The sequence below is a fragment of the Zalophus californianus genome, chromosome 6, assembly GCF_009762305.2.
Source record: "Zalophus californianus isolate mZalCal1 chromosome 6, mZalCal1.pri.v2, whole genome shotgun sequence".
Classification (NCBI taxonomy): domain Eukaryota; kingdom Metazoa; phylum Chordata; class Mammalia; order Carnivora; family Otariidae; genus Zalophus; species Zalophus californianus.
The window spans coordinates 8,357,239-8,382,702 of NC_045600.1; the positions used below are offsets into that span (position 1 = coordinate 8,357,239).

A 25,464-nucleotide genomic window follows, 5' to 3' on the forward strand; every position below is an offset into this window, starting at 1 on the left:
CACAGGCATACCTTGGAGAATTTTGGTTTCCAGACCACCACGATAAAGTGAGTATTGCAACAAAGCTAGTGAAATTATTTTTCTGGCTTCCCAGGGCGTATAAAAATTATGTTTACCCTATACTGTAGTTAAGTGTTCTATAGGATTATGTCTAAAGAAACTAATGTACATAATTAAAAAATACTTTATTGCTAAAAAATGCTAACCATCGTTTGAGCTCTCAGCAAGGGTCTTGCCTCAATGTTGATGGCTGTTTACTGATCCAGGTGGTGGGTGCTGAAGGCTGGGGTGGCTGGGGCAATTTCTTAAAATAAGACAATTAAGTTTGCAGCATCGATTGACTCTTCCGTTCAGGAATGATTTCTCTAGCGGGTGATGGTGTTTGATAGTGTTTTACCCACAGAACTTTTTTTCTTTTTTTAAAAAGATATTTGAGAAAGAGAGTGCACAAAGTGAGAGAGAGCACGGGCAGGGGGTCGGGCAGAGGTAGAAGCAGACTCCCCGTTGAGCAGAGAGCCCAATGAGGGGCTTGATCTGAGGACGCTGGGATCACGACCTGAGCTGAACCGACTGAGCCACCCAGGTGCCCCAGTAGAACTTCTTTCAAAATCGGAATGGATTCTCTTAAAGCCTGCTGCTGTTCCATCAACTAAGTTTATGAAATATTCTAAACCTTTTGTCATTTCAACAATCTTCACCAGTAGATTCCATCTCAAGAAAACCACTTTCTTAGCTCATCCATAAGAAGCAACTCCTCATCTGTTCAAGTTTTGCTGTGAGATTGCAGCAGTTCCGTCCCATCCTCAGGCTCCTTGCTGTTTCCACCTCATCTGCAATTTCTTCCTCCACTGAAGGCTTGAGCCGCTCAAAATCATCCATGAGGGTTGGAATGAACTTCTTCCAAACTCCTGTTAATGTTGGTCCTTTGACCTCTCCTCGTGAATCATGAATGCTTTTCATGGCATCTAGAATGGTGAATCCTTTTTAGGTTTTCAATTCACTTTGCCCAGATCCATCAGAGCTGTAAGACAGCTACAGCCTTTCAAAATGTTTCTTAAATAAGACCTGAAAGTCGAAATGACTCCTTGATCCATGGGGGCAGAATAGACGTTGTGGTAGCAGGCATGAGAAGAACATTCATCTGACTGCATATCTCCATCAGAGTTCTTGGGTGACCGGGTATATTGTCAATGTAATATACTGTCAGTAATATTTTGTCAGTAATATTTTGAAATGAATTTTTCTTTTCCCAACAGGTCTCAGCAGGGTCTTAAAATATTTAGCAAACCATGTTATAAACAGATGTGCTGTCATGCAGGCTTTGTTGTTCTGTTTATAGAGCACAGAGTAGATTTAACATAATTTTTTTTAAGATTTTATTTATTTGAGAGAGTGTGAGAGAGAGCACGAGCAGGTGGGAGGGCAGAGGCAGAGGGAGAAGCAGACTCCCCGCTGAGCAGGGAGCCTGATGTGGGACTTGATCCCAGGACCCTGGGATCATGACCTGAGCTGAAGGCAGACACTTAACTGAGCCACCCAGGCGCCCAGCATAATTCTTTTTTTTTTTTTTTAAGATCTTATTTGAGAGCGAGCGAGCACGGGGAGGGGCAGAGGGACAAGCAGACTCCACACTGAGCGCAGAGCCCGATGCGAGGCTCAATCCCAGGACCTGGAGATCATGACCTGAGCCGAAGTCAGATTCTCAACTGACCGAGCCACCCAGGTGTTCCTAGCATAATTCTTAAGGGCCCTAGGATTTTTTGGAACGGTGAATGAGCATTGGCTTCTGCTTGAAGTCTCTAGAGCGTTAGCCCCTGACAAGTCAGCCCGTCCTTTGAAGCTAGGGATTGACTTCTCTCCAGCTGTAACCGTCCTAGAAGTTACCTTCTTCCTCTGGAGGCCTGTTTCATCTATTGAAAATGTTTAGTGTAGCCACCTTCGTTACTCATCTTAGCTAGATCCTCTCGATAGCCTGCTTTGATTTGTGCTTTTATGTTATGGAGACATTGCCTTTCTGTAAGCCCCCTGACCAACCTCTGCTAGCTTTGAACTTTTCTTCTACGGCTCCCTCACCTCTCCCACCCTTCATCGCACTGAAGAGTTAATGCCTTGCTCTGGAAGAGTTTTTAGCATAAGGTAATGTGCTTGGTTGATCCTCTGTCTAGAACACTAAAACTCTCCCCATGAGCAGTACGGCTGTTTTGCTTTATCATTCGTGTATTCACTGCAGTAGCGCTTTTTCCTTCAAGAACTTTTCCTCTGCATTCACATCCTCACTAACGAGTGCAACAGGCCTAGCTTTTGGCGTATCTTGGCTTTCCACGTTTCCTTCACTAAACTTAATCATTTTTAGCTTTTGATATGAAGTGAGATGGGCAATTCTTCCTTTCACTTGACTACTTAGGAGGGCACTGTAGGGTTATTAATTGGCCTACTTTGAATATTGTTGTGTGTCAGGTGCAAGGAGAGGGAGAGAAGGAAATAGCTGGTTACTGAAGCAGTTAGAACACAAGTTACCAGTTAAGTTCACCATCCTATATGGGTATGGTTTGTGCCCCCCCCCTTACAGTAACATCAGAAATCACTGACCACCAGAATAAAAGACCTTTGTGACAAAAAATCCTGCATTATCTGTAAAGCACAATAAAATGATATGCACCTGTAACCACAGAGTTCAGGTGATGCTTTTATCAACACACACCGGACAGGGATAGTTGGTGGAGACAGAAGGCTGGGTTCTGACCCAACTCGTGTTCACAGGTGGGCCGCTGAGCAAGTCCCTCCATCTGTCCAAAGCTCAGCTATGTCATATGCAAAACAAAGGGGCTGAAGGCAGAGTTCTGAAGTCGACGTGATCTGTGTCGGAATCTGTATTTCTACCCTGCTCCCCTCAACACTTTTTGTGTTTCTAAACATTGGACAGAATGACGCTGTGTGCGGAGGGAGCTAATGACCAGGACAGCACCGGGGGCTGATCACGGGAAAAGAGGTGGGCACTCTTCTGTCTTCACAATCCTACTGCCTCTTCAAGGATCCTGGGAATGAACACAACTCAACCTAGCTTGGTGCTTTTGCTAGAGAAATGTTCTTTGGCTGGCTGAAACCCCGGATCTATTGTATTTTGCCTCCAATTCGTGCATATAGGCTAACGCAGAAACTGTGAGAACATACGAAGGAGATGAAAATTACCTATCTTACCACCTAGTGATAGCTACTATTAACATTGTAGAACACTGTATATTTTCCAAAAATAGATCATAGTTTAAATCCTTTTTTATCATGTAGAATTTTTTCCTGTTGCCGTTTTTTCCATGATTTTTAATGGCTGCATATTTTTCCATCAAAAGCATGTGGCATAACAACCACTTTTTACAGCCTTTCCAATTTTTCATCAGAGAAAGTAAACATCCTTGTAGTGTATTTTCTGCTGAGTCACTTCCCTGTGCTAGTTTGCTGGGGTATTACCAGTACAGAAGTTACAAGCTTTGTAAAGGCTCTATTACTAATGTTTTCCAGAAAGGTTTCATTGATATATTCCCCGACAGAATGTAAGAGTGCCCCTCACTAAATCCTTATTGTCATCATTACATTTAAATAAGGGAGATTATGAAATTATTAGGTGAAACACAGAGCTAAACCCTATTTTCCTTTCTTGAATTACTGGTCAAGTTGAGTATCTTTCAAGTGGTTACCGGACATCTATATATTCTTTAGAGTTGTTTGATCGTATTATATACCCATTGTTCTTGTTTTCTTACTGATTTGTAAGAGTTACTTATTTAGAGGCTTTTCCTTTTGGAAGGGAAATCAAGGCTTAATTTATCTGATTAGATTCTTTAAATATGCTAGATGAAATGGAAGTTTAGTATCTGTATAGTTTTATTAATGTCTTCTCTCTCTGTTCCTCTTTCATAATGGTAGAAAGAGCAAATCACTTCACAGCAAAATGTAACCGCACGGAATTAAAAAATGGACGTGGAAGCTCCTGGAACCAGTCATTTATCACAAAGTGAACAATGTCAATTTTTGAACATACAATCACTTTTCTTCATACTTAACTCGAAATGAGTAAACAGAATTTTATTCAAACTTTACAAATATCCTTAACATTTATTTAGCCTGAGATTAAGCGTGAAGAAATCCGACCTGCAGTTTGACTTTACTGCCCAAATAGTTAGCATCTGAAAATAAAGCTGCGAATGGACATGCATTTACCGAACATAGTTAAAGCACCCCGATGAACTCCGATGATGAATACTGACCCAACCGAACCTCAATGCGGTCTATGTGATCTTCAGAGCCTAAAAGTACCTATTACTTAATAATGACTAAGAAAAGTCTGCAAATGACAAATTACGAAGGTGTGTCCCGATGCAGAGTTTTACTTCAACATTTCTACAGCTGCTTTAGGTTACTACTAGAAAATCAACTCCCCAATCCTCAGTATTCAATATGTACCTGAAAACATGTAGCAGCATGGTACAGTTCATTTTTATAAATATTAGTACCTGTAATAAAATATAAAAACAGAGCCCCCTTTTTTCAAATATTAAGTCTCTGAATGCTTCATTCACCCTTTGGTTTCCAACCCATACAATGCGCGCATATTACAGCATCTTACGCTGCAGATTCCGCATGGAGACAGAACACTGTGCGTGTGCTGGGGAAGGAGGAGGCCTAGGGGACTACCAAAGCACTACTTTACAGAAAGGGGACATTGAAGCAAAAATACTTTCTGAACATATACTGTACATTACGTAAACAAACATCCACAATAAGAATCAACACAGGCCAAAATATTGTTTTCCAGGAAATCAGAATCTTCTTCCTTTTGAGTCTCACACACACACACACACACACACACACACACACACACACAAGATGCTTTTTTGTTAAGAAAAATGGAGCCTGTTCCTATATTTGCTTATGTGCTTAAATATCTTGGAAACAAGTAATTATTACATTCATTTGCTAACGGTTTGTCCTCTTAGTTGGCTGGCTGTTGCAAACAAGGAATACAGAACTATTATTCAGTACCTGTTTTCCATTTAACACTAGCTAAGTGATATATATATAATGAATTCATCTTTATCAATCCATATTAGTAATATAAATAGATTAAGTGAAGCAGTGAATTTCAAAATTTGTGCAGGGGAAACTAGTCGATAATTTGTTTCCAATAAGGCTAGTAGCAAAATAATTACTACAAAGTCAGTCCAAGCTAGTAGTAAACCCCTGATTCAGCAAGCTCAATCCAAGTATGAAGTTAGGTCATTTTAATTCCTGTACATTACTGTGCAAGTCTAGAATTTCCTATGTAAGAGAGAGGGCCGGCAGCATCAAAGTCCTGTAGTAACAGAATGAAATACTGATTAGGTTTTGAAATGCAGAGATACTATATGAACAAATCTTAATGTCTTAATGACAGTGTCAAGCAATGGCCTCAATTCCCTTCATGAATCTGAAACTAAGAAAGACAATTCATTAATCAGTGATGTTTTGAGTCAGAAGCCTAAGCTTGAAGCAAGAAATGGACATAAAAACCAAAGATGCATTTTCTACTATGACCATATGCAAGTATTTCAAGCTTTATGTCAACATTGTGTACCAGCAGCCCCCTCTAGAAGGAAAAAGCATGACTATCCATCCCTCTTCAAAGCTTCCAGTCTTTGAAGGAGTGCGTTTCCAAATGCTTCCCGGTAGGCCGGGCTGAGGGTATCCAGCAACGAGTAGACCGTTTCATGATAGGGAGTGTGTAAGTGATCATCCACTTGGTCAAAAGCATAACCTACCACCTACAAGAGAAATGCAACAGTGAATCAAATAACTAGATTCAACTTGGTACAGAAGGCAAAAACCACGTGTTTACTGGGGCCGTTCTTTAATGACACGATTTCTCAATCGATAGTTAGAATATGCACATTTCTAAGCAACTGGAAACATACAGGAACACCACCAACAAAATGCCCTCTTTATCATCTTTCTCCTCAAAAGTAAAAGGTTCAGTTTACCTACTCCTGACTAAAAAGGAATGTCAGAAGGAATGTAAAAAGCTACAAAGAACTAGTATTTCATTTTCATAGACTGAAACATGCTCCTCTTTAATCCCACACCGACTGAGGATCAACCATAACAAGGCACCAGAAGAGATAATGTATCATCAGTTCATATTTTTATCATTATTTAAACTTTTATAAAGAGTTCTAAAAATTGTTTATAGTTTCAATCCTGCTTTACAATTAGTTACATTACTAATTTAACATTACTAACACATTATTTATCTGACAGGGAAACAAATGCTCAATTCTGTGAGATAAAAGGGAATGTTATTCTGTGTATGTGTATTTGTGTGTTTTCTTTAAGCACAGTGAAAGCTTTTGTCCCCAACAAGATCTATCCTGGTTCACCTGCACAGTGTTAGGGCAAAATCAACTTAGTTTTCGTTGATTTGACTAAAGCTTGTGAATTCCCTATATAAACTCTAATTTTTAATGACATCTATCCAAGAAGATGCAAGTTTATGTTAGAAGTAGTGGTGGTGTTGTTTTCCATGACAAGCAGAGGCAGACGTGTCAGGAGAATGAGTCACGCCTCTTCAGAACCATGCTGTGTCACTGCACTTTCTCCGTGCACTCCAATTCTATTTGCCCCTCCTTTCCCTGCTAGTCTGTAGTCTTCCTAGTGGACAGGGATCATACCTTACTCATGGTTTGATTTCCAATTCCTGACTCAGGATAGTTGCTCAATAAAAGTTAACTAAGACTGCAAAAACAAACAAATACTGGATACCCACGTGCCGGGTTTTTAAGGGATCGAGATCTTTCTGCAAACTATTCATATAAGCATTCCCCAAATTCTTTTTAGTTTTTTTTTTTTTTTCCTAATCTCTAGGCTACAGATAAAGAAGAAGGGACTAAGAGAGGTTGAATGACTTACCCAAGATCACTCAAATTCCTATGTTAGGCTTCTGACTCTGGTCAGAGCCCTTCCTACCTTCCCACAGTCATCTCAGAATTAATCAATGCAAGACTGAATTAATTTATGCAGGGTCATTTACCTCTACTTTTGATTTGTCTATTTCTACTTAAGATCCACTTCTACACACTACACGCTTTTAGCATAAGTTTAGGGATTTACGAAGGAGAGCACAAAGATTAGTTAATCTAGGTACTACTCCCAAAGCTAAGGAGCTACCGACTTGGCAGTTATGAGGGAACCGGAAGTAGTAAAGAGGCTAGTCTTGCAATTTACTTCAGTGCAGGTGACTGTCAATGAATACACAGGACACATGGTTCATATATTAAGCAAACTGAATCTAGTGAAATAAAAAGATGTCTATGTACTTGTTTAGTATTGTATGACATTCTTACTTGCTTAGGCCTTGCCCTGTACCTTATGATACTGTGCTACTTTGCGGGACTACTCTTAGGTATAGAAACAGAAAAGGCAGAGATCTTTGACCAAGACTGATAAGTATTAAAGTCAAAACTAAATTTCGGAATTTCTAATACCTATTCCTTTGTTCAGGTAAAAAATTTTCCTAACAGTGAGTTTTGTTGTCTTATTTATTATTTTTTAAAGATTTTATTTTCAAGTAATCACTACACCCAAGGTGGGGCTCAAGCCTACAACCCTGAGATTAAGAGGCGCACGCTCCACTGACTGAGCCAGCCAGGCACGCCCCAGTGAGTTTTGCTGTTTTAAATGATAAGCTGCTTTTGGGTAGGGCTTTCTGGTATTCCAAAGTGAGGATTCTGGTTCAAAGTGTGCAGAGAGGTGACTCTGCCTAGGAAAGCTCACACGGAGGACAGGACACTCTTGCAAATTTGGAGGCCGAGTGTTCTGCCATGACTTAGTTCTGACCCAACAGCTAGAGAACTGTGCAGTCAGGTGTGCTGTTTTAGGAGCAGAGACATTTTTTAAGAGGTGAGAAAAGATCCTTTCAACACAATGATTGCAAAACTCACCCAGTGCACAGAATGCCTAATTTCGGCAGACATATTTAGCTACAGACAAGAAATAAATTAATTTGGGGGGTGAGGGTCAAAGCAAAGTAACACTGCAAATCCAAAGTTTTTTCTTTTTCAAAAAAAATCCAATTTCCCCATGTTGACCAAAGACTTTAGAATTAATAAGAACCCCTAGGGAAAAAAGTTTTCCTTACAAAACTCTTGGGGCGCCTGGGTGGTGCAGTCAGTTGAGTGTCCGCCTCTTGGTTTTCGCTCTGGATGTGATCTCAGGGTCATGAGATCAAGCCCCGAGTCAGGCTCCACGCTCAGCGTGGCGTCTGCTTGAGATTCTCTCTCCCTCTCCCTCTGCCCCTCGCCCCTGCCCTCTCTTTCTCTAAAAACAAATAAATAAATCTTAAAAAAAAAAAATGTTGGAGCTGCAAGGTGTTGCGTTCTCAGTTAACACCCTTCCTTCCCCCACCCCCTCAAGTGGTAGAGACAGCAACATTTTTCTTTTTCCCCTAAAAAGAAAAGCGACTGACCCTTAGCCCTGCTTCAGTGAGCTCCAGGCAGTATCTGTTCCTTTCTCTTGTCTCCACATTGATATAGGCCACATCGTCGGCACAGCGCAGGTTTTTTGAGACAAACATGTTGTTAACAGCAAAGAGAACGTCATTTACAACTGCTTCGGCTTCTAGCTTCATGTCTTTCGTATCAGCTTCTTCAAAACCATTAAGCTCTGCATCTTCTTCAAACCCTGACATACTGCTCAGCTCCATGGGATTACAGTCTGTTTCCATTCTGCAAAGGAGTAGATATAAGACATGTTTATAGAGAGACATTCCAAATATTACTGTTTGATTAAAGGGAGCTATGCCTTAATAGAAAACATTAACTGGCTCACAACTTTTATGGAAAATATTGTCTAAAACCATTTTCAGTTTTACAGTTACAGAAGTGTACAAGTTTTCAAAAAAAGATCCGTTTTCCACTCCTCCCCCAAAGGTTAATTACCACAATGACACTAATTCAGAATATTAGTTTTCAGCTATTTCCAACAATGCCTCAGTAAAAATCTTAGTACATACTTCATTTTTTAAAAGATTTTACTTATTTATTTGACAGAGAGAGAGAGAGAGAGAGAGAGAGAGCACAAGCAGGGGAGAGAGGCACAGGGAGAGGGACAAGCAGACTCCCGGCTAAGCAGGGAGCCTGACGTGGGGCTCAATCCCAGGACCCTGGGATCATGACCTGAGCTGAAGGCAGATGCTTAACTGATTGAGCCACCCAGGTGCCCCCATACTTCTTTTTAATATGTAATATGTAGATATTTAAAATTGGAATTGCTGAGTCAAAGTGTATGCTCATTTTAACTTTCAACAGATATTGCTGATTCACCTTCACAAAAAGGCTGTATTGATTTATCCTCCATGAATAGAATATGAGGGACTACACTTTTTCATTACCCTCTTTACAATCCTTGTTAATATTTGCCAATCTGAGAGGCAAAGAATGATGCCTCACTGTTGGAATATATATTTCTTTGATTAAACATCTTTCTGATATTTATACGGTATTCTTAGTTCCAAGATCATATAGCTGTAAAAAACTGAAACGGAAATGAACTCAGACCATTAAATCAGAATTCAAATCTTTACCTACTACAGTACATGACTTCTCAATGGCTTCTTTTATGACTTCTGGATTTGGGGTTTTGCTTATGAAGGCCTTCCCCACTCCCTGACTACATTTTAAAAACCTCTTGTCTTCTGAGTTCTCATTGTCTATATGTACAGATAACTTTCTGACCCACCTGGAATTTATTTTGTGTAGCTTTAATTTTGAAATGGATGGCTTACGGTCCCAACACCATTTACTGAATGACTGACTCATGTTTTTACCACTTCTCTGAACTGACCCAAATATTATAATTTGAAAAACATTATTTCTCAGGCTAACTCAATCCAGTATTACTGCCAGGTTGCTATGGAGTTCTAGCTTCTCTTCTGTGACTGGGGTAGCAGTGAGCATTGTTAAAATTCAAAATGTATGAATGAGAAAAGTTAGTGAATGTCAAATTACACTGGAATGTAGGCTTTTAAAGAAGAAAATATGCTTTCTTTTTAGCTGCAGGCTTTAAAAGTAAGTTTTCATTTCTCAAAAAAAAAAAAAAAAAGATTTCATTTCTCTGAACTGGATTAAGCATCCATTGTCCTGAATGTAGTAGCACTCTTCAACTTGGCATGAGCATTTATATAATTTTTCTATTATCTTAAAAATTCCATCTCTTTTTCTACAGTTACTGAAGTCAGTAATTTGTAGAATTGCCCTATTTGTAATATTAAAAATCCTCTAAGTTAGTGGTTTTTACCTTGGCCACTGACCCCACCTCAGAGAAAGTGAATCAAAATCTCTGGGGGATTTTTCTGCATATTTTTTAAGTTCAGAGAATTCTACTGCTCTAAAATTATTCACAAAAATCTTAAGTAGTTCCTATAGCTGCACGTCATTTGCCATCATTAAAGGCAAACTATTTGCTAAAGGCAGTTGATGATAAACTTTGTCATTTCAAAAAATTGCATAGCAAATATACTAATAATATATTCCTCCAATCCTATTCCAACTAATGATATGTTTTAAGGCTCCTTTACCTTGTCTTCCATGGTACTTTACAGACTTAGTCACTCATTACTAGCAAGTTGATTATAAATTTATCTATTGCTGGAGCAATTTGTCAGATAACTGGAACCTAATATTGATATATATATGAAAATGAAAAATGTTTTTCTAAAATCTTCTACCTAACCCTAAAAATAATCATTATGCTCCTTAATATTATACTTGGTTTTGTGTATAAGAAAAGAGCCCTTTTTTTTTTTTTTACAGTCAGTTTTGAAGATTTTGAAATGGAACGGTCCATTGTAAGTCTCTTAACATCATGAATACCGAACATCTTTGTTTTGCTTAAGTGATCAAGGACCTCAATTATGGATGTCAGAAATAATAATCATTACATAAAAAGATGTTTATACGAGAAAGCTTGTTGACAAGCTTTTAAAGCAAGAGTCTAATTCACTGCAATTAGGACCTTAATAATGGAGAAAGACGAAGAATCGAACACCAGAATGGAAGAAACCCTCACAGGTCAGGAAAGTATGTCATCAAGCTGTGCTATGTAATAATTAACACCATGGGCAAAAACGACACAACTTTCCTAACTGCAAACTTTTAGAAGATTTTTCTAAAATGTCTTGGGGCACCTGGGTGGTGCAGTTGGTTGAGCATCTGACTCTTGATTTCGGCTCAGGTCATGATCTCAGGGTTGTGAGATCGAGCTCTATGTCGGGCTCTGTGCTGGGTGTGGAGGCTACTTGGGATTCTCTCTCTTCCCTCTGTCCCCCCTGGCCACCCATGCTGTGCTCGCTTTCTCTCTCTCAAAAACAAAAAAAGTCTTTATGATGCATAAAAAAAAGACACATTCAGAACTTCTGGTAATGATACATACACACGAAAACGATACATTTTAGTATTGAAGCACTATACCAGTTATTAACATTTTACACCAGTATTACTTCAAGATATCATAATTTATCTTTTATCTATTATAACAGGCTCTTGATTATTATCAATACCCTTTCCCTTTCCTAATAGCACCCAGATTTTCTTAGGGGAGTCGTAACGCCCCCTCCCCTTACTGAGTAAAGTAATGAAACAAAATGAGATTGACTCCAATCCCGGCTAAAGACTGTCCTCCTCGACACAGGAATTCTTCCCAGTCACTCCAATCCAGAGCAGTTTGAGCACACAGCTCCAAGTGTTCCTGGTAGCCATCCCGAGATGGGGAAACTAGCCCAAGGATGATGCTGACAGTGGGAAAGAACAGAGCCAAGAGATTCACAGGGAAATGGAGCCAGAGTCCTGACAGCTGCCTGACCTTCACATTTTCCAGTTATTGAATCCAACAAATTCCCATTCTTTTACTGGCAACTGAAAGCATCCTAATTGATTTAGAAGCCAACCCAAAATGAAAAGTAGTGATTGACCTAGCTCTTCAAGAGCTTAATGAAAGTAAAGAGATTTAAAAAATGGAAATCTGGTATTTTTGTGCCTGTCATGCTGAAAGTGCTTCATAAAAGCTCTGTAGAAAGTGCTTATCAATACATGTCTCTATTAGTTTCTTATTGCTGCTGTAACAAATCACCACAAACCCTGTGGCTTAAAACAACACAAATTTATTTTCTTATAATTCTGCTGGTAAAAAATCTAGAATCCAGGTAGCAGCAGGGATGCATTACTACTGGAGACCTCAGAGGAGAATGTTTCCTTGCCTGTTCTAGCTTCTAAAAGCTGACTGCATTCCTTGGCTCATGGTCCCTTCCCCACCTTCAAAGCACATCACTACATTCTCTGGTTCTGTGATAACACCTTCTTTTTCTGACTTTCGACATGGGCACCCCTTTTACAAGGACTCTTGTGTCTACATTGGGCCTACCTGGACAATCCAGGATACGTCCCGTTCAAGGTCCCAAAATTAATCCAACCTGCAAAGTTCCTTTTATCATATAAGGTAACACATTCAGTTTCTGGGGATTAAAACATAGACATCTTTGGGGGCCATTATTCTTTCTACCACAGTGTCTGTACCATATTAGCAGGAAAGGAGTATGAAGGCAGTCAAAGAGACTTTACTTTCTGACCTTCCTTTTTGGAAGCTGTAATTTATTTTTAATAAACACACTGGACGGAGAATGTACAGTACCAGGCAGTTTACATGGTTTTCTTAAAAGGCGGCCCAGAGTACTTGCCAAGCTTAATGCCTTCTTTGGAAAGGTTCCTTAACAATAGTTTCATGCTTTGTATTCTGTAACTCCAGGACCATCATCACAGCAAAATGTACTGGCGATGGTGTTTCATTTAAAGGTACCATCTCAAGGCTGGCAAGGGGTCTATAAATTATCCTGAATTAAGAGCTCTGTCCAGCTACTTGATTCTGGGTGGTGACTGGCCTATCCGATTAGATCCTCTCTTGAGGAGATTGGACACAGAGCTATGAAGGCACCGCCAAACACGAAGGCAGCTGGTGGTGAGAGTGCTGGAGCTACGGCAGTAGACCACACAGCAACAGGGTGGCTTTATCAATGGGACACTAAAGAAATGGCTTCTACATTTCTGATGATGCATCCCAGGAACTAAAAATACTGTGAGCAGATACCTCATGTTATGTATATTTATTTACATACACATTCTACTACAATACATTTAAACAGAAGACAAAATATGAACTATACACTTATTTTCTCTTACTTCTCAATGGATTATCTTGTGTACCTGACTGTGGAGGCCTGCACCATAGAGGATGAGGAAATGTGTGCCTATTCCAGGGTAGGGACACTACTAGAATTACTCTTGACACATTAGGGCTGCTGTCTGGTTACGGGAATGGCTCTCTCATCAGTATGAATCTGGTAAAAATCCTCGGTTTCCCTTTCTGCAGGCAAAACAATTTATCATTATATAACACATTCTAGACCAACAGAACTTTGTGCAATGACGGAAACATTCTTTATCAGTGCTGTCCAAGACAGTAGCTACCAGCTCCCGGTTAGAGTGACTGAGTTACTGAATTTCAAATTCCATTTAATTTTCATTCATCTAAGTTTATTTATTTTATTCATTTATTTATTTTTTTTAAAGATTTTATTTATTTATTTAGAGAGAGACACAGCGAGAGCAGGAACACAAGCAGGGGGAGTGGCAGAGGGAGAAGCAGGCTTCCTGCAGAGCAGGGAGCCTGATGTGGGGCTCATCCCAGGACTCTGGGATCATGACCTGAGCTGAAGGCAGATGCTTAACAAATGAGTCACCCAGGTGCCCCCATTCATCTAAGCTTAAATAGCTAATGGCTCCTGCACCAGATAGCATGGGTACAGATCTTTGTGAATACTTGTAGATAACATGATAAGGAAGAAAGTTTATATTACGGTTGAAAAACAATCAGTAGATAAAAAAATACTAAATTATTTTACGTATGAGTAGCAAGATCTGGAAATACATGTTAGAAAAATATATTTTTTAAAAGATTTTATTTGAGAGAGGGAGAGGGAAGGGGGGGAGAGGGAGAGAGGGGGAGAGAGAGAGAGAGAGAGAGAGAGAGAGAGAGAGAGAGAGAGAGAGAGAGAGAGAGAGAGAGAGAGAGACAGAGAGAGAGAGAGAGAGAGGTGGGGAGAGGCAAAGGGAGAGGGAGAAGCAGACTTCCTGCTGAGCAGGGAGCCTGATGTGGGGCTCGATCCCAGGACCCTCAGATCATGACTTCAGCTGAAGGCAGATGCCCGACCTACTGAGCCACCCAGGCACCCCCAGAAAAAATATTTTCAATCTTAGCTACTCTACGGAGGGGAATTAACCATCTTGTTTCAAATGGTAAAAAGTAATGAATTATTTCTTATGTTTTGTGATCTTGTCAATTTAGACTCTAAGCTTATTAATTATCATATATCATAATTATCAAATATAACCCATGTACCTATATATCCAGCATTTCTCTAAGCATCAGAATACTAATTAAAGGTGTCTACTGGTGGGGCACCTGCGTGGCTCAGTTGGTTGAATGTCCGACTCTTGATTTCGGCTCAGGTCATGACCTCAGGGTCCTGGGATTGAGCCCTGTGTTGGGTTCTGCACTCATGGGGAGTCTGCTTGAGATGCTCTCTCTCTCCCTCTCCCTTTCGTTTGCACTCTCTCTCTAAAATAAATAAATCTTAAAAAAAAAAAAGGTGTCTACTGGTATTATAGCTTAACTTGGGAAATAAGGCAAGCACAAGAAATATGTACATAAATATTAACGCTATGCACATGCATCATAATTATAACCTAAGAAGTGTACTTAATTGCGAGTGGCAGATAATTAAAGAAAGCAATGATGTGTTTTGGCCCTACTACAAACTTACCACTAAACTTGTATGAACCTGGGCTGGCCACGTAACCTCACTGGACTCATGGTTTTTTCACCTATAAAGTAAGGGGAATAGACAAGAAGTTCTTTATTGTTCGTGAGACCTCTGACATTCTGTGATCTATGACATAATTGTCAGTTATGATGGGGCTTGACTTTGACTCATGGAACAGGTCAGTCAAAACTGGTCTTGAATGAGCACAAGTGAAGTTATGGATAAAGCAGAAAGGACTTGAGAGTTGTGAAGAATTCTTCATAGGGAACGAAGCATAAACAAAGAGTCTGCACGGGGTGTGGCAGTGATTCTAAGGCGACCAGCCTAACTAGTCTAATGCAAGGACAATGTTGAGAGAGGAATGATACAGATGGCCCAATCTGAAGTGTGCTGCTACCCAGACGGGAGAACTTGATTTAGATAGAATAGCCTCTTTCAAGCTCTTTGTAAATGGTAATAGCCAACAGTCTTTATATTTAAAGTGGGTTTCTTTTAGGTAGCATATAGTTTGGTCCTGCTTTTTTATTCAATCTGGCAATCTTTACCTTTTAACTGTAGTGTTTAGACCATTTATATTTAACATGACTACTATAATTATTGATGTGGTTACTATTTTGCTCTTTTCTATTCATGCCATCTGTATTCTCTTCCTTTTCCTTATTTTTCTGCCTACTTTTGGACTGACCACTTTTCAGTATTCTAATTTATGCCCTTTGGTGGCTTATGAACTCCGTTGCATGTTTTTATTGGTTACTTTAGTTTATACTATACACATCTTTATGACAGTCTACCTTCAACCTTGAAGTGATATAATACCACTTCATGTATGGCATGGAGCATAAGAAACTTGCAAGAGCGTACCGTATAGCCTTTGTGCTACTTTTGTCATATTTTACTTCTACATGTTAGAAACTTCATAATACATATTACTTGTTTTAAACAATTTTTCAGCGATTTAGGTAATAAATATTTTGGGATGCCTGGTGGCTCAGTTGGTTAAGTGTCTGCCTGTGGCTCAGGTCATGATCCCAGGGTCCTGGCACTGGGTTCCTTGCCCAGTGGGGAGCCCGCCTCTCCCTCTGCCTGCTGCACCCCCTGCTTGTGCTCGCTCTGACAAATAAAATCTGTTAAAAATTATTTTTAAAAAAGTATTTTATATTTAACCACATAATTACTATTTCTGGTGCTCTGCATTCCTTTGTGTTTATTTACATTTGCATCTATGATCTGTTTCATATTCCTCTGCCTGATGGATTTCCTTTAACATTTCCTGCAGTGCAGGTCTGCTGTTAATGAATTCTTTCAGCTTGTGTATATCTAAACAAGTCTTCCTTTCACCTTCAGTTTTGAAAGATATTTTTGCTGGGTATAGAAACCTGGGCTGACAGTCCTCCACCCCCTTCAAGATTTTAAAGATGTCTCTCTACTATTATTTTGCTTACATTATTTCCCATGAGAAATCTGATGTCATCACTGTCTCTGTTCCTCTAGGTGTAGTTTTCCTGGTTTCTTTTGCTTGGGGTTCATGGAGTCTCTTGCATGTGTGGGTTTATACAGTTTTTAACAAATTTGGAAAATTTTTGGCCATTATTTCTTCAAACATTGATCTGTCCCTCCTCTCTTTGGGGACTCAAATTTCTTGAGTATTACTCTAGGTGAAGTTGTCCCACTATTTTTCCCCTCAACGCTTTTAGTCTCTTCTTCTACTGGTACGTCTTCAAATTCACTAATCTTTTCTTCTTCTTTTTTTTTTTTTTTTTAAGATTTTATTTATTTATTTGAGAGAGAGAGCATGAGAGGGGGGAGGGTCAGAGGGAGAAGCAGACTCCCTGCTGAGCAGGGAGCCCGATGTGGGCCTCGATCCTGGGACTCCGGGATCATGACCTGAGCTGAAGGCAGTTGCTTAACCAACTGAGCCACCCAGGCGCCCCACTAATCTTTTCTTCTGCAGTGTCTTATCTCTTCTACCTGAGTCTTTTTAAAAAAAACACATATTTTCCACATCTCTACTACTTAATTTGCTCAGTCTTTTCTCAAGCTTTTTAAACATATGACATGGTGCTTTAATGTCCTCTACTAATTTCAGGGTTATTTCTGGCTTAATTTCAATTTATAGATTTTTCTTACTGTGGGATGTATACTGCTGCTTTGTATGCCTGATAATTTTTGATTGGATGCCAGACAATGTGTTTTTTACCTTTTACAGTCCTGGCTATTTTAATACTCCTATAAGTATTATTTAGCATTCTTCTGGGATACAGTTATCTGGAAACAGCTTTATCCTTTTGGGTCTTGCTTTTAGACTTAAGGCAGTATCAAAGCTACATTTAGTTTCTGGTTAATTTTGACCCACTCTGGAGTCAAAAACCATTCTGAATATTCTGATGTCCTGTGGATTATGAGGGTTTTCCATTTTCAGTGATAGGAACAGGAACTTCCCTGGTGCTGTTTGAGAGTTCTGAAAATTCCTCTAATTTTTTTTGGGTAGTTTCCTCACGCCTATGTGTTGATTAGTATTCAGTTGCAGGCTGCAGGAGGATTTCCTTGCTCTTGGAAGCTATGGAAATATACAGAGCTCTCTAATTTCTAGTACTCTGTCCTAGTTGACTTGGCCTTCCTGAACTCCTAACTCTATATATTCAACTCAGCAAGACTACTGGGCTCTACCTAGGTTTCTTCTCCCAGTGCCCTGCCTGGAGATCTCTAGGCAGTAAGCTAGGGCAATGGGCTCACCTCATTTGTTTCTTGCCTCCCAGGGATCAGTGTCCTTCATTGTCCGATGCCCAAAGTCTTAAAAACCTTTACTCCCCATATATTTCTGCCCACTTTCTTACTGTTTCAGGTGGAAGGGTAAATCGGGGCCCCGTCCCTCTGTCTTTGCCAGGAGTGCACATCCCAGTAACCAGTTTTGAGCTAATTTTGCAATCTTATTTCATCAGTTTTTCTTTCAGTGATTTTAGGCTCTCCCATATATATATTTTTTAAGATTTTATTTTTAAGTAATCTCTACACCCAACATGGGGCTCCAACTCACGACCCTGAGACCAAGAGTTGCACATTCCACTGACCAAGCCGGCCAAGGTACTCCTCTCCCATATTACTTTGGATCAACTTTACCACCTTGCCAGTTCCTTCATTAATGGGTTAAATACATTTTTAAAAATTTTGAGTATAGTTTACACACAACGTTAAATTAGTTTCAGGTGTACGACTTAGTGATTTGACAAGTTCATACATTATGCTGTGTTCACCACCAAGTATAGCTACCCTCTGTCCTGTTACATAGCTATTACAATTATCATTAACTATATGCCTTAGGTGTGCCTTTTATTCTCATGACTTATTCATTACATAGAGTTAAATACATTTTTGACACATGCTTACTATGTTTGTATAAGACCGGTGTTTCTAACTTATTTTAAGATTTTATTTGACAGATAGGAGAGAGACAGCAAGAGAGGGAACACAAGCAGGGGAAGTGGGAGAGGGAGAAGCAGGCTTCCTGCTGAGCAGGGAGCCCGATGTGGGGCTCGATCCCAGGACCCTAGCAGATGCTTAACAACTGAGCCACCCAGGCGCCCCCCCATGTTTCTAACTTAAAAAAAAAAAATTGTACTTTGACATTACAGGTGACCCTTGAACAACATGGGTTTGAACTGCATGGTTCCACTTATATGCAGAATTTTTTCAATAAATACAATGTTGTACTGTAAATGTACTTTCTCTTACAATTTTTTAAAAAGATTTATTTATTTTAGAGTGCGCACTGGGTTGGGGAGGAGAGGCAGAGGGAGAGAGAATCTTATGCAGATGCTACCTTGAGCAGGGAGCCCCACAAAGGGTCTAATCCCATAACACTGAGATCATGACCTGAGCCGAAACCACGAGTCGGAGGCTTAACCGACTATGCCACTCTGGCACCCTCTTCCTTATACTTTTCTTAATAACATCTTATTTTGTTGTTAAGAATATAGTGTATAGGGCGCCTGGGTGGCTCAGTTGGTTGGGCGACTGCCTTCGGCTCAGGTCATGATCCTGGAGTCCCGGGATCGAGTCCCACATCGGGCTTCCTGCTCAGTGAGGAGTCTGCTTCTCCCTCTGGCCCTCTTCCCTCTCGTGCTCTCTCTCTCATTCTCTCTCTCTCAAATAAATAAATAAAACCTTAAAAAAAAAAGAATACAGTGTATAATGCATGAAACATACAAAGTATGTGTTATCTGGCTGTTCATATAAGTGGTAAGGCTTCTGATCAACAGTAGGCTATTAGTTAAAAGAGTTTGGGGAGTCAAGAGGTATACTTGAAAAAAAAAGTTATACTTGGATTTTCAACTGCAGGGGAATTGGTGCCTGCACTGTTCAAAGTTCAGCTGTACTTTCAGACTTTTAGTTCTTCAAAATTCAGGTTAGACACATTTATTTCAAGATTCTATATCTGATCTCAAGAAAGAGTTAATCACTATATCCTTCTTCCTTTGCATTAGTACTGCTGTAGGTTTTCATACTTCATTGCAGACCAGGGCCTCTGATACATTACCAGCACAGGGTCACATATAAGGCAGGTCTTCACTGAATATATATTTTTTAAGTTTATTTATAATCTATACCCAACATGGGGTTCGAACTCACCACCCTGAGATCAAGAGTCACATGCCCTACCAATTGAGCCAGCCCGGCGTCCCTTCACTGAATATTTTCTCAATGAATAAACCAAAGAAAAAATATGAACTCTGCTTCTCAAGCTGTGATACTTGGCCCTGTGACAAGGGGCATACAAAGCCCAGGATAAACACTGTAGACATTCCCCCCAAATACACATCACTGGTATAGTAACAATATTATGAAGTAGGATGCAAAATTGCCTAAAACTTTAGAGCAAATGGAGGTGTTAGGCCATGCCCTCTTCAGGTTATGCCTCCACACCCCTAGGGTTTCCTCTGCCTCTGATAAAAATATTTGAGTGAAAAGTAAAAGAAGTAAGAAGATTCATGAAACTCGTTATCAAGATATTGATTACTAAGTTCTTTATTCCCTACCTTTTAATTTTTTATCTTCTAATTTTTCTATGGCAAAAAGAAAATGTATTATGTTTGTAGTAAGACAAGTGATGAAAATGTGATATACTGGAAAGTACAAGAAATAGAAGCAGAAACATTCTTCTTAAAGAAGACAAGCTATTGAGATAGTTAAAGTAACTGGTAGCTTCAGTTTCAACTGGAATGAGAGGTTTGAATTTATCTGCATTTCAAACAAGAGTTTTGAAAGTAAAGATGAAATCAAGTTGATTAATTATAATTAGCAACATTTAGAAATTAACCAAAGCTAAAGCCAGTTTAATCTTTATTTTCTGTTAACATAACACATAATCTGTTTTCAATAGCTCTAAGATGTGTTTTGAAATTAAAAATTTTATTTATTTTAAAAAATTTCTAAAAAGATTTTATTTATTTGAGAGAGAGAGAACAAGAGAGAATGAGGCGGACGCTTAACCAACTGAGCCACCCAGCCGCCACCAAAATTTTAAAACTTAAAATTGGAATCATCATATGTTACAAACATACAGTATTTGTAATTCAAATAAAAATGGTATATTTTTTCCATTTATACACTGATTCATAAAATTACTCTGTACCCTACTTCCAACAATGACAGAGACACATATACATGACTGAGTAATAACAAATCAATTATGGAGGGAGCTAACAGTGAAGAAACATACAGATGCTGTCAATTTGAGAAGCCTTGTAAACTGTAAATAAGCAGTAATACTACACCCCTATAAACAACCTTTCCTTCAAATGAGAAATTATAAATGAGATTTTAAGAAAAGACTCAAAAATGGAATGCTTTAAAAAACGCTCCAGGCATTAGTTTTTTGTTTCCATGTAATCCTCTAGGTTACACAGAGGATTGGGTACTATATTTAATATAAAGTATATTATAAGCAAAAATAAGACAAATCAGTATCTAAAGAGGCATAAAATAGAAAACCCCTCTGCTTTCCATTTCGACTCTAAATTGGCTCCCTACCAGGTTGTGAGCAATATTCCATTGCTAGCACCTTCAAAAAATTGGAATACCTTACGGGTGCTCTTACTCTGGTAGACTGCATCACCTTGTAGAAAGTTTCCAAAAGGATTCCTTAGAGTATCATACATCATTATTTAGGAACCAGCTTTTTTTTTTTTTTAAAGGATCTTATTTATTTATTTGACACGAGAGAGAGAGAGAGAGAGAGAGAGAGAGAGAGAGCACGCACAAGCAGAGGGAGCAGCAGAGGGAGAGGGAGAAGCAGACTCTCTGCTGAGCAGGGAGCTCAATCCCAGTATCCTGGGATCATGACCTGGGCCAAAGGCAGATGCTTAACTGAGTGAGCCACCCAGGAGCCCCTAGGAACCAGCTCTTACTTCATCTGTGGGTATAATTTTTGGGCTATGTTAGTGTTCTGGAGGATTGATGAACTGAATATCAAGGTATTTATCACTAAGTTCTTTATTCTCTACTTGATTTAATACTTTGTTGTTTCATCACAAATTTACAGCATAAAGAGTGAAAAAAGACTGCAGATTTTGGGACGCCTGGGTGGCTCAGTCAGTTAAGCGTCTGCCTTCGGCTCAGGTCATGATCTCAGGGTCCTGGGGGCGAGTCCCACCTCGGGCTCCCTGCTCAGTGAGGAGCCTGCTTCTCCCTCTGCTTGCTACTCCCCCTGCTTGTGCTTCCTCTCTCTCTCCCTACTAAATAAATAAAATCTTAAAAAAAAAAAAAGACTGTAGATTTGTCCTTGATGACAACAGTTTAATATACATAGCATGACAAAAGAATAGAAGCAGGGGTGCCTGAGTGGCTCAGTCGGTTAAGTGTCTGGTTAAGGTCACCATCTCAGGGTCCTGGGTTGGAGCCCTGCATCAGGCTCCCTGCTTAGGGAGTCTGCTTCTCCCTCTCCCTCTGCCCACCTCCCAACTCGTGCTCTCTCTCTCAAAGACATAAAATCTTAAAAAAAAGAATAGAAGCAGAATGATTTCAAGAGCAGTATACAGATTTCCAATTTTCACTTTGAGACTGACTTTACAGGTGACATCCCAACAGTCAGCAGAGGGCTAAAATGCACTATCTTAATCAGGATGACTTTTTATTTTTATCATGTATCACAGTCTGGAAAATGCTCTCAATATGAAGAAGTGGCCAGCCAGGAGGTGCGGTGGTTAAAGGGTCTCGAACATGGCAAGAATCTCAGCTCTGCTACCTACTCTGGGACTTGGGGCAAGATCCTTGAATCTCTCTGGTCACACATTCCTCCTCTCTAAAACAAAGCTAACCACAGCATCACTTAATGGAATACCACAAGTACATATGGAAGGTGCTAAGCTCAAGAAATATTATGTTTATTATTATATATTAAAAAGATCGTTAAAGAAGAGCGGACCCTGAAACTCAAGCCATTTAACTCTGAGTTTGGTGCTTTTTACATCATGTAAAGTGCTGTGGCTGCTGCTGTCTTGTACAGGTTCCAGAACCGTGCCCTAATCATCATATTCCTGTTACCTCAGGTGCAAGTCTCAAAAGGCCAAAGCATGTCATCCATTTTTCTTTTGTTTCACACATTAACATGGATTTCTTTGAAGGATGTACATAGCTCTGGTATGTAACTTCTAACCTGTCACTTCAAAGCCTTTTACAGAATTCTTAAAAAGTTGACAGTGTTTGGTTGAGAATTTTTCTTCACCTTCCTCATTTAATTAACACTAGGGGTTAACATTTTGTGATAGTACTCTGTCTTTGATAAAACACAAAAATAGCGCTGTGATTTAGGATGAGTTCATACCCTATTTGAGCTAAAGGTATAATAATGCTAGGTCCTAAGCCTTAACATTTATGCTGACATCCTCCTAGAAAGCATAAAACATACAAGGCAACACCTGTAACACTCGAAGGGCGCATGTTTGTTATTATAAAATCTTCTGGCGCCTGGGTGGCTCAGATGGTTAAGTGTCTGCCTTCGGCTCGGGTCATGATCCCAGGGTCCTGGGATCGAGTCCCGCATCGGGCTCCCTGCTCCTTGGGAGCCTGCTTCTCCCTCTGCTTCTCTCTCTCTCTGTCTCTCATGAATAAATAAATAAAATCTTTAAAAAAAAAAAATCTTCTGATTTTTATTTTCTTTTCCTGATATTTGAAATTTCAGGCATTCCATGGACAGCCTGAATGCAATTCTCTATTTCAAAGGAAATCACTTAACATTTGTACTTGAAAGAAGTCAACTGTATCCATTTGTCAAAAGTCCAGTTAGAAAGAGCTGGTTCCTAGGGGCTCCTGGGTGGCTCACTCGGTTACTTACAAAGCCTATTCTAATTCCCTGCCAGATGAGATTTCACCTTTTCATCACTTTGTTTATACTCCATTTATGGCAAATGTAATTATTATTCATAAACATGTCTTACTTATCATCTTCAAAATATATCCAGAATCTCCTGCTTCTTACTACCTTGACCACAACTACTCTAGTTCAAGTTCCTGCCTGGGGCTGCCTGGATTCCTGCAATAATCTCTAACTGGTCTGGCCTTTTCTCCTTTGGTCCTCCCACTTCCACAACGCAGTTAGCATGATCCTGTATAAACTCAGGCCACATTATGTCACTCCTCTTCCTCGAACCCGTTCACCTACACAGAGTTAAAGGCCAAAGTCCTTACAGGGCCCTATAGGGACTGTCCCCACCCAAGCCCCCAGCTTTTCCTCCTCTTTACTTCACACCCCGCTGATGTTCCTTGAACTCACCAAGCATGCCCTTGCCATAGGGCCTTGCACTTGCTGTTCCCTTGCCATAGAAAATAACATGTCTTGCTCCCCAGGGTTCTCCAAGACTGCTAAAACATCACCTTATTAAGTAAGAGAGGCCTTCTCTTACCCCTCTGTATAAAAGTGGCAAATCTCTTCCCTCTCCATTCTCTTTATATCACTTTACTTTCTTTCTACAGCACTTACCAGCACATGGCCTACCGTATATTGAATTATTTTTTTTTTTAAAGATTTTATTTATTTATTTGAGAGAGAGAGAATGAGAGATAGAGAGCACGAGAGGGAAGAGGGTCAGAGGGAGAAGCAGACTCCCCGCCGAGCAGGGAGCCCGATGCGGGACTCGATCCCGGGACTCCAGGATCATGACCTGAGCCGAAGGCAGTCGCTTAACCAACTGAGCCACCCAGGCGCCCCCGTATATTGAATTATTGTCCGTTTCCCTTCCCTTCAAAAAATGTAAGCTCCATGAGGCCAGGGACTTAATCTGTTCATTGCTCTATCCCGTGCCCGGCACATGGCAGGCAACAAATATTTACTGAATAAAGGAATGGCCCTTTCACCATAGAACATAAACTCTTTGAATTCTTTTCTACCTTTTCCACATCACCAACTGTGAAGACCTTCATTTAAAGGGCCCCCTTAACAAATATTTTTCAATGAACGAAGAGTAAGTGAACTGAAGTTACTGAGAATGCTTGGGACCAATCTACAGAGAATGAGGGGTACCAACAATCTAAGCAACTACACACACCAGAGAGCACACTGGTTCTCAAATGCAAAGGTGGTTGTGGAAAGGGGAACCGGCATCTGTCAACACTTCCGGGCTGTCTTGGTGGAAGTTACCCACGTTATCTATAAAATCTCCTGAAGCCCGTTGTCCTAATTCGCTAACCCTAATTAAACCTTCTGTACCGGTGCTCTGTTTAGGTTCGTCCCCTACTCAAACTCGTCTAGTCTGGATTTTAACCCGGGGCATCTAGCCTCCAGGGCACCGAACGCCGGCACGCTGGCCTTTCCGGGTTGACCAAGTTAAAGGGCAGCTTGGCTTCTGCAGGAGCTGCCCCCTAAAAGGCAGAAATACGATGGCGCAGATTCCCAGAGCAGCACAAGCACTTCGCTCAGGTTTCCACGGGGTCCGGAGGCTCTGGCATCGAGCAGAGAAAGCAGTTCTGCCCACAAATGCCTCCACAACTCAAGTTTCCCGGTGGCCGGTGCAGCACACCCAGCACGAAGGAAGCGCTCTGTAAACTGCAAGCCGCTAGGCAAACAGTACGGAAGATGAAGCTTTGGAAACAATACCCGAAAGAGGCGGGGGACGGATAACTTGCTGACAATGGGCACCGGTCAATACTGGGGGGGGCGGGGGCGCGGTGGCGGGAAGGACCGAGAGATGCTGCAGCCCCCCTGCCCGGGGCCGGTGGCGCTCCGAGTGCCCGTTTCCGGGGTCGGGGTCCCAGGTGACCGGACGCCCCAGGCCAGAGGCGCCCCCAGACCCCTGTCAACCCGGGCACCGGGCCCCTTCCGCCGTCGCGCCCCACGGCCCGGTCCGCTGCGCCGCGTCCCGCTCGCAGGACCCCCAGGCCGCCCTCGAGCCTCTCTTGGCGGCCGACCGCCCGCCCGCCGCCTCCCCCGCGGCGACTCACCTGCGCGCGCCCCGCGTCCTCCTCTTCCTCCCTCCGGAGGCGTCTGGAGCCGACCCGCGGCGCCGTCCCGCCTCCCGCCCTCGCCCCGCCCTCTCGGAGCCGGAACCGCTCCCTTCAGGGCCCTTCTCCCCGCCTCC

General features: G+C 40.8%; 1 protein-coding gene and 1 long non-coding RNA gene across 3 annotated transcripts; one reads left to right on the forward strand and one right to left on the reverse strand.

Annotated features, from left to right (window-relative positions):
* On the forward strand, positions 1-4,058 carry LOC113910445. Its single transcript, XR_003516046.1, has 3 exons — positions 1-47; positions 2,924-2,989; positions 3,922-4,058. It is a non-coding gene; the product is annotated as an uncharacterized LOC113910445 (long non-coding RNA).
* LOC113910444 (GSK3B interacting protein) lies at positions 3,871-25,452 on the reverse strand. Of its 2 annotated transcripts, XM_027572681.1 has the most exons (4): positions 25,328-25,435; positions 14,897-14,957; positions 8,492-8,750; positions 3,871-5,795 (listed from the first exon to the last, which is right to left on the reverse strand). In XM_027572681.1, the coding sequence occupies exons 3-4, from the start codon at positions 8,747-8,749 to the stop codon at positions 5,640-5,642; spliced, it is 414 nt and encodes a 137-aa protein (XP_027428482.1). In that variant the 5' UTR covers position 8,750; positions 14,897-14,957; positions 25,328-25,435; the 3' UTR covers positions 3,871-5,639. The 2 variants fall into 2 exon arrangements, with proteins under 2 accessions (XP_027428482.1, XP_027428483.1); XM_027572682.1 differs by lacking the exon at positions 14,897-14,957 and having other exon boundaries at positions 25,328-25,452.
* Between the last annotated feature and the right edge of the window lie 12 nt (positions 25,453-25,464).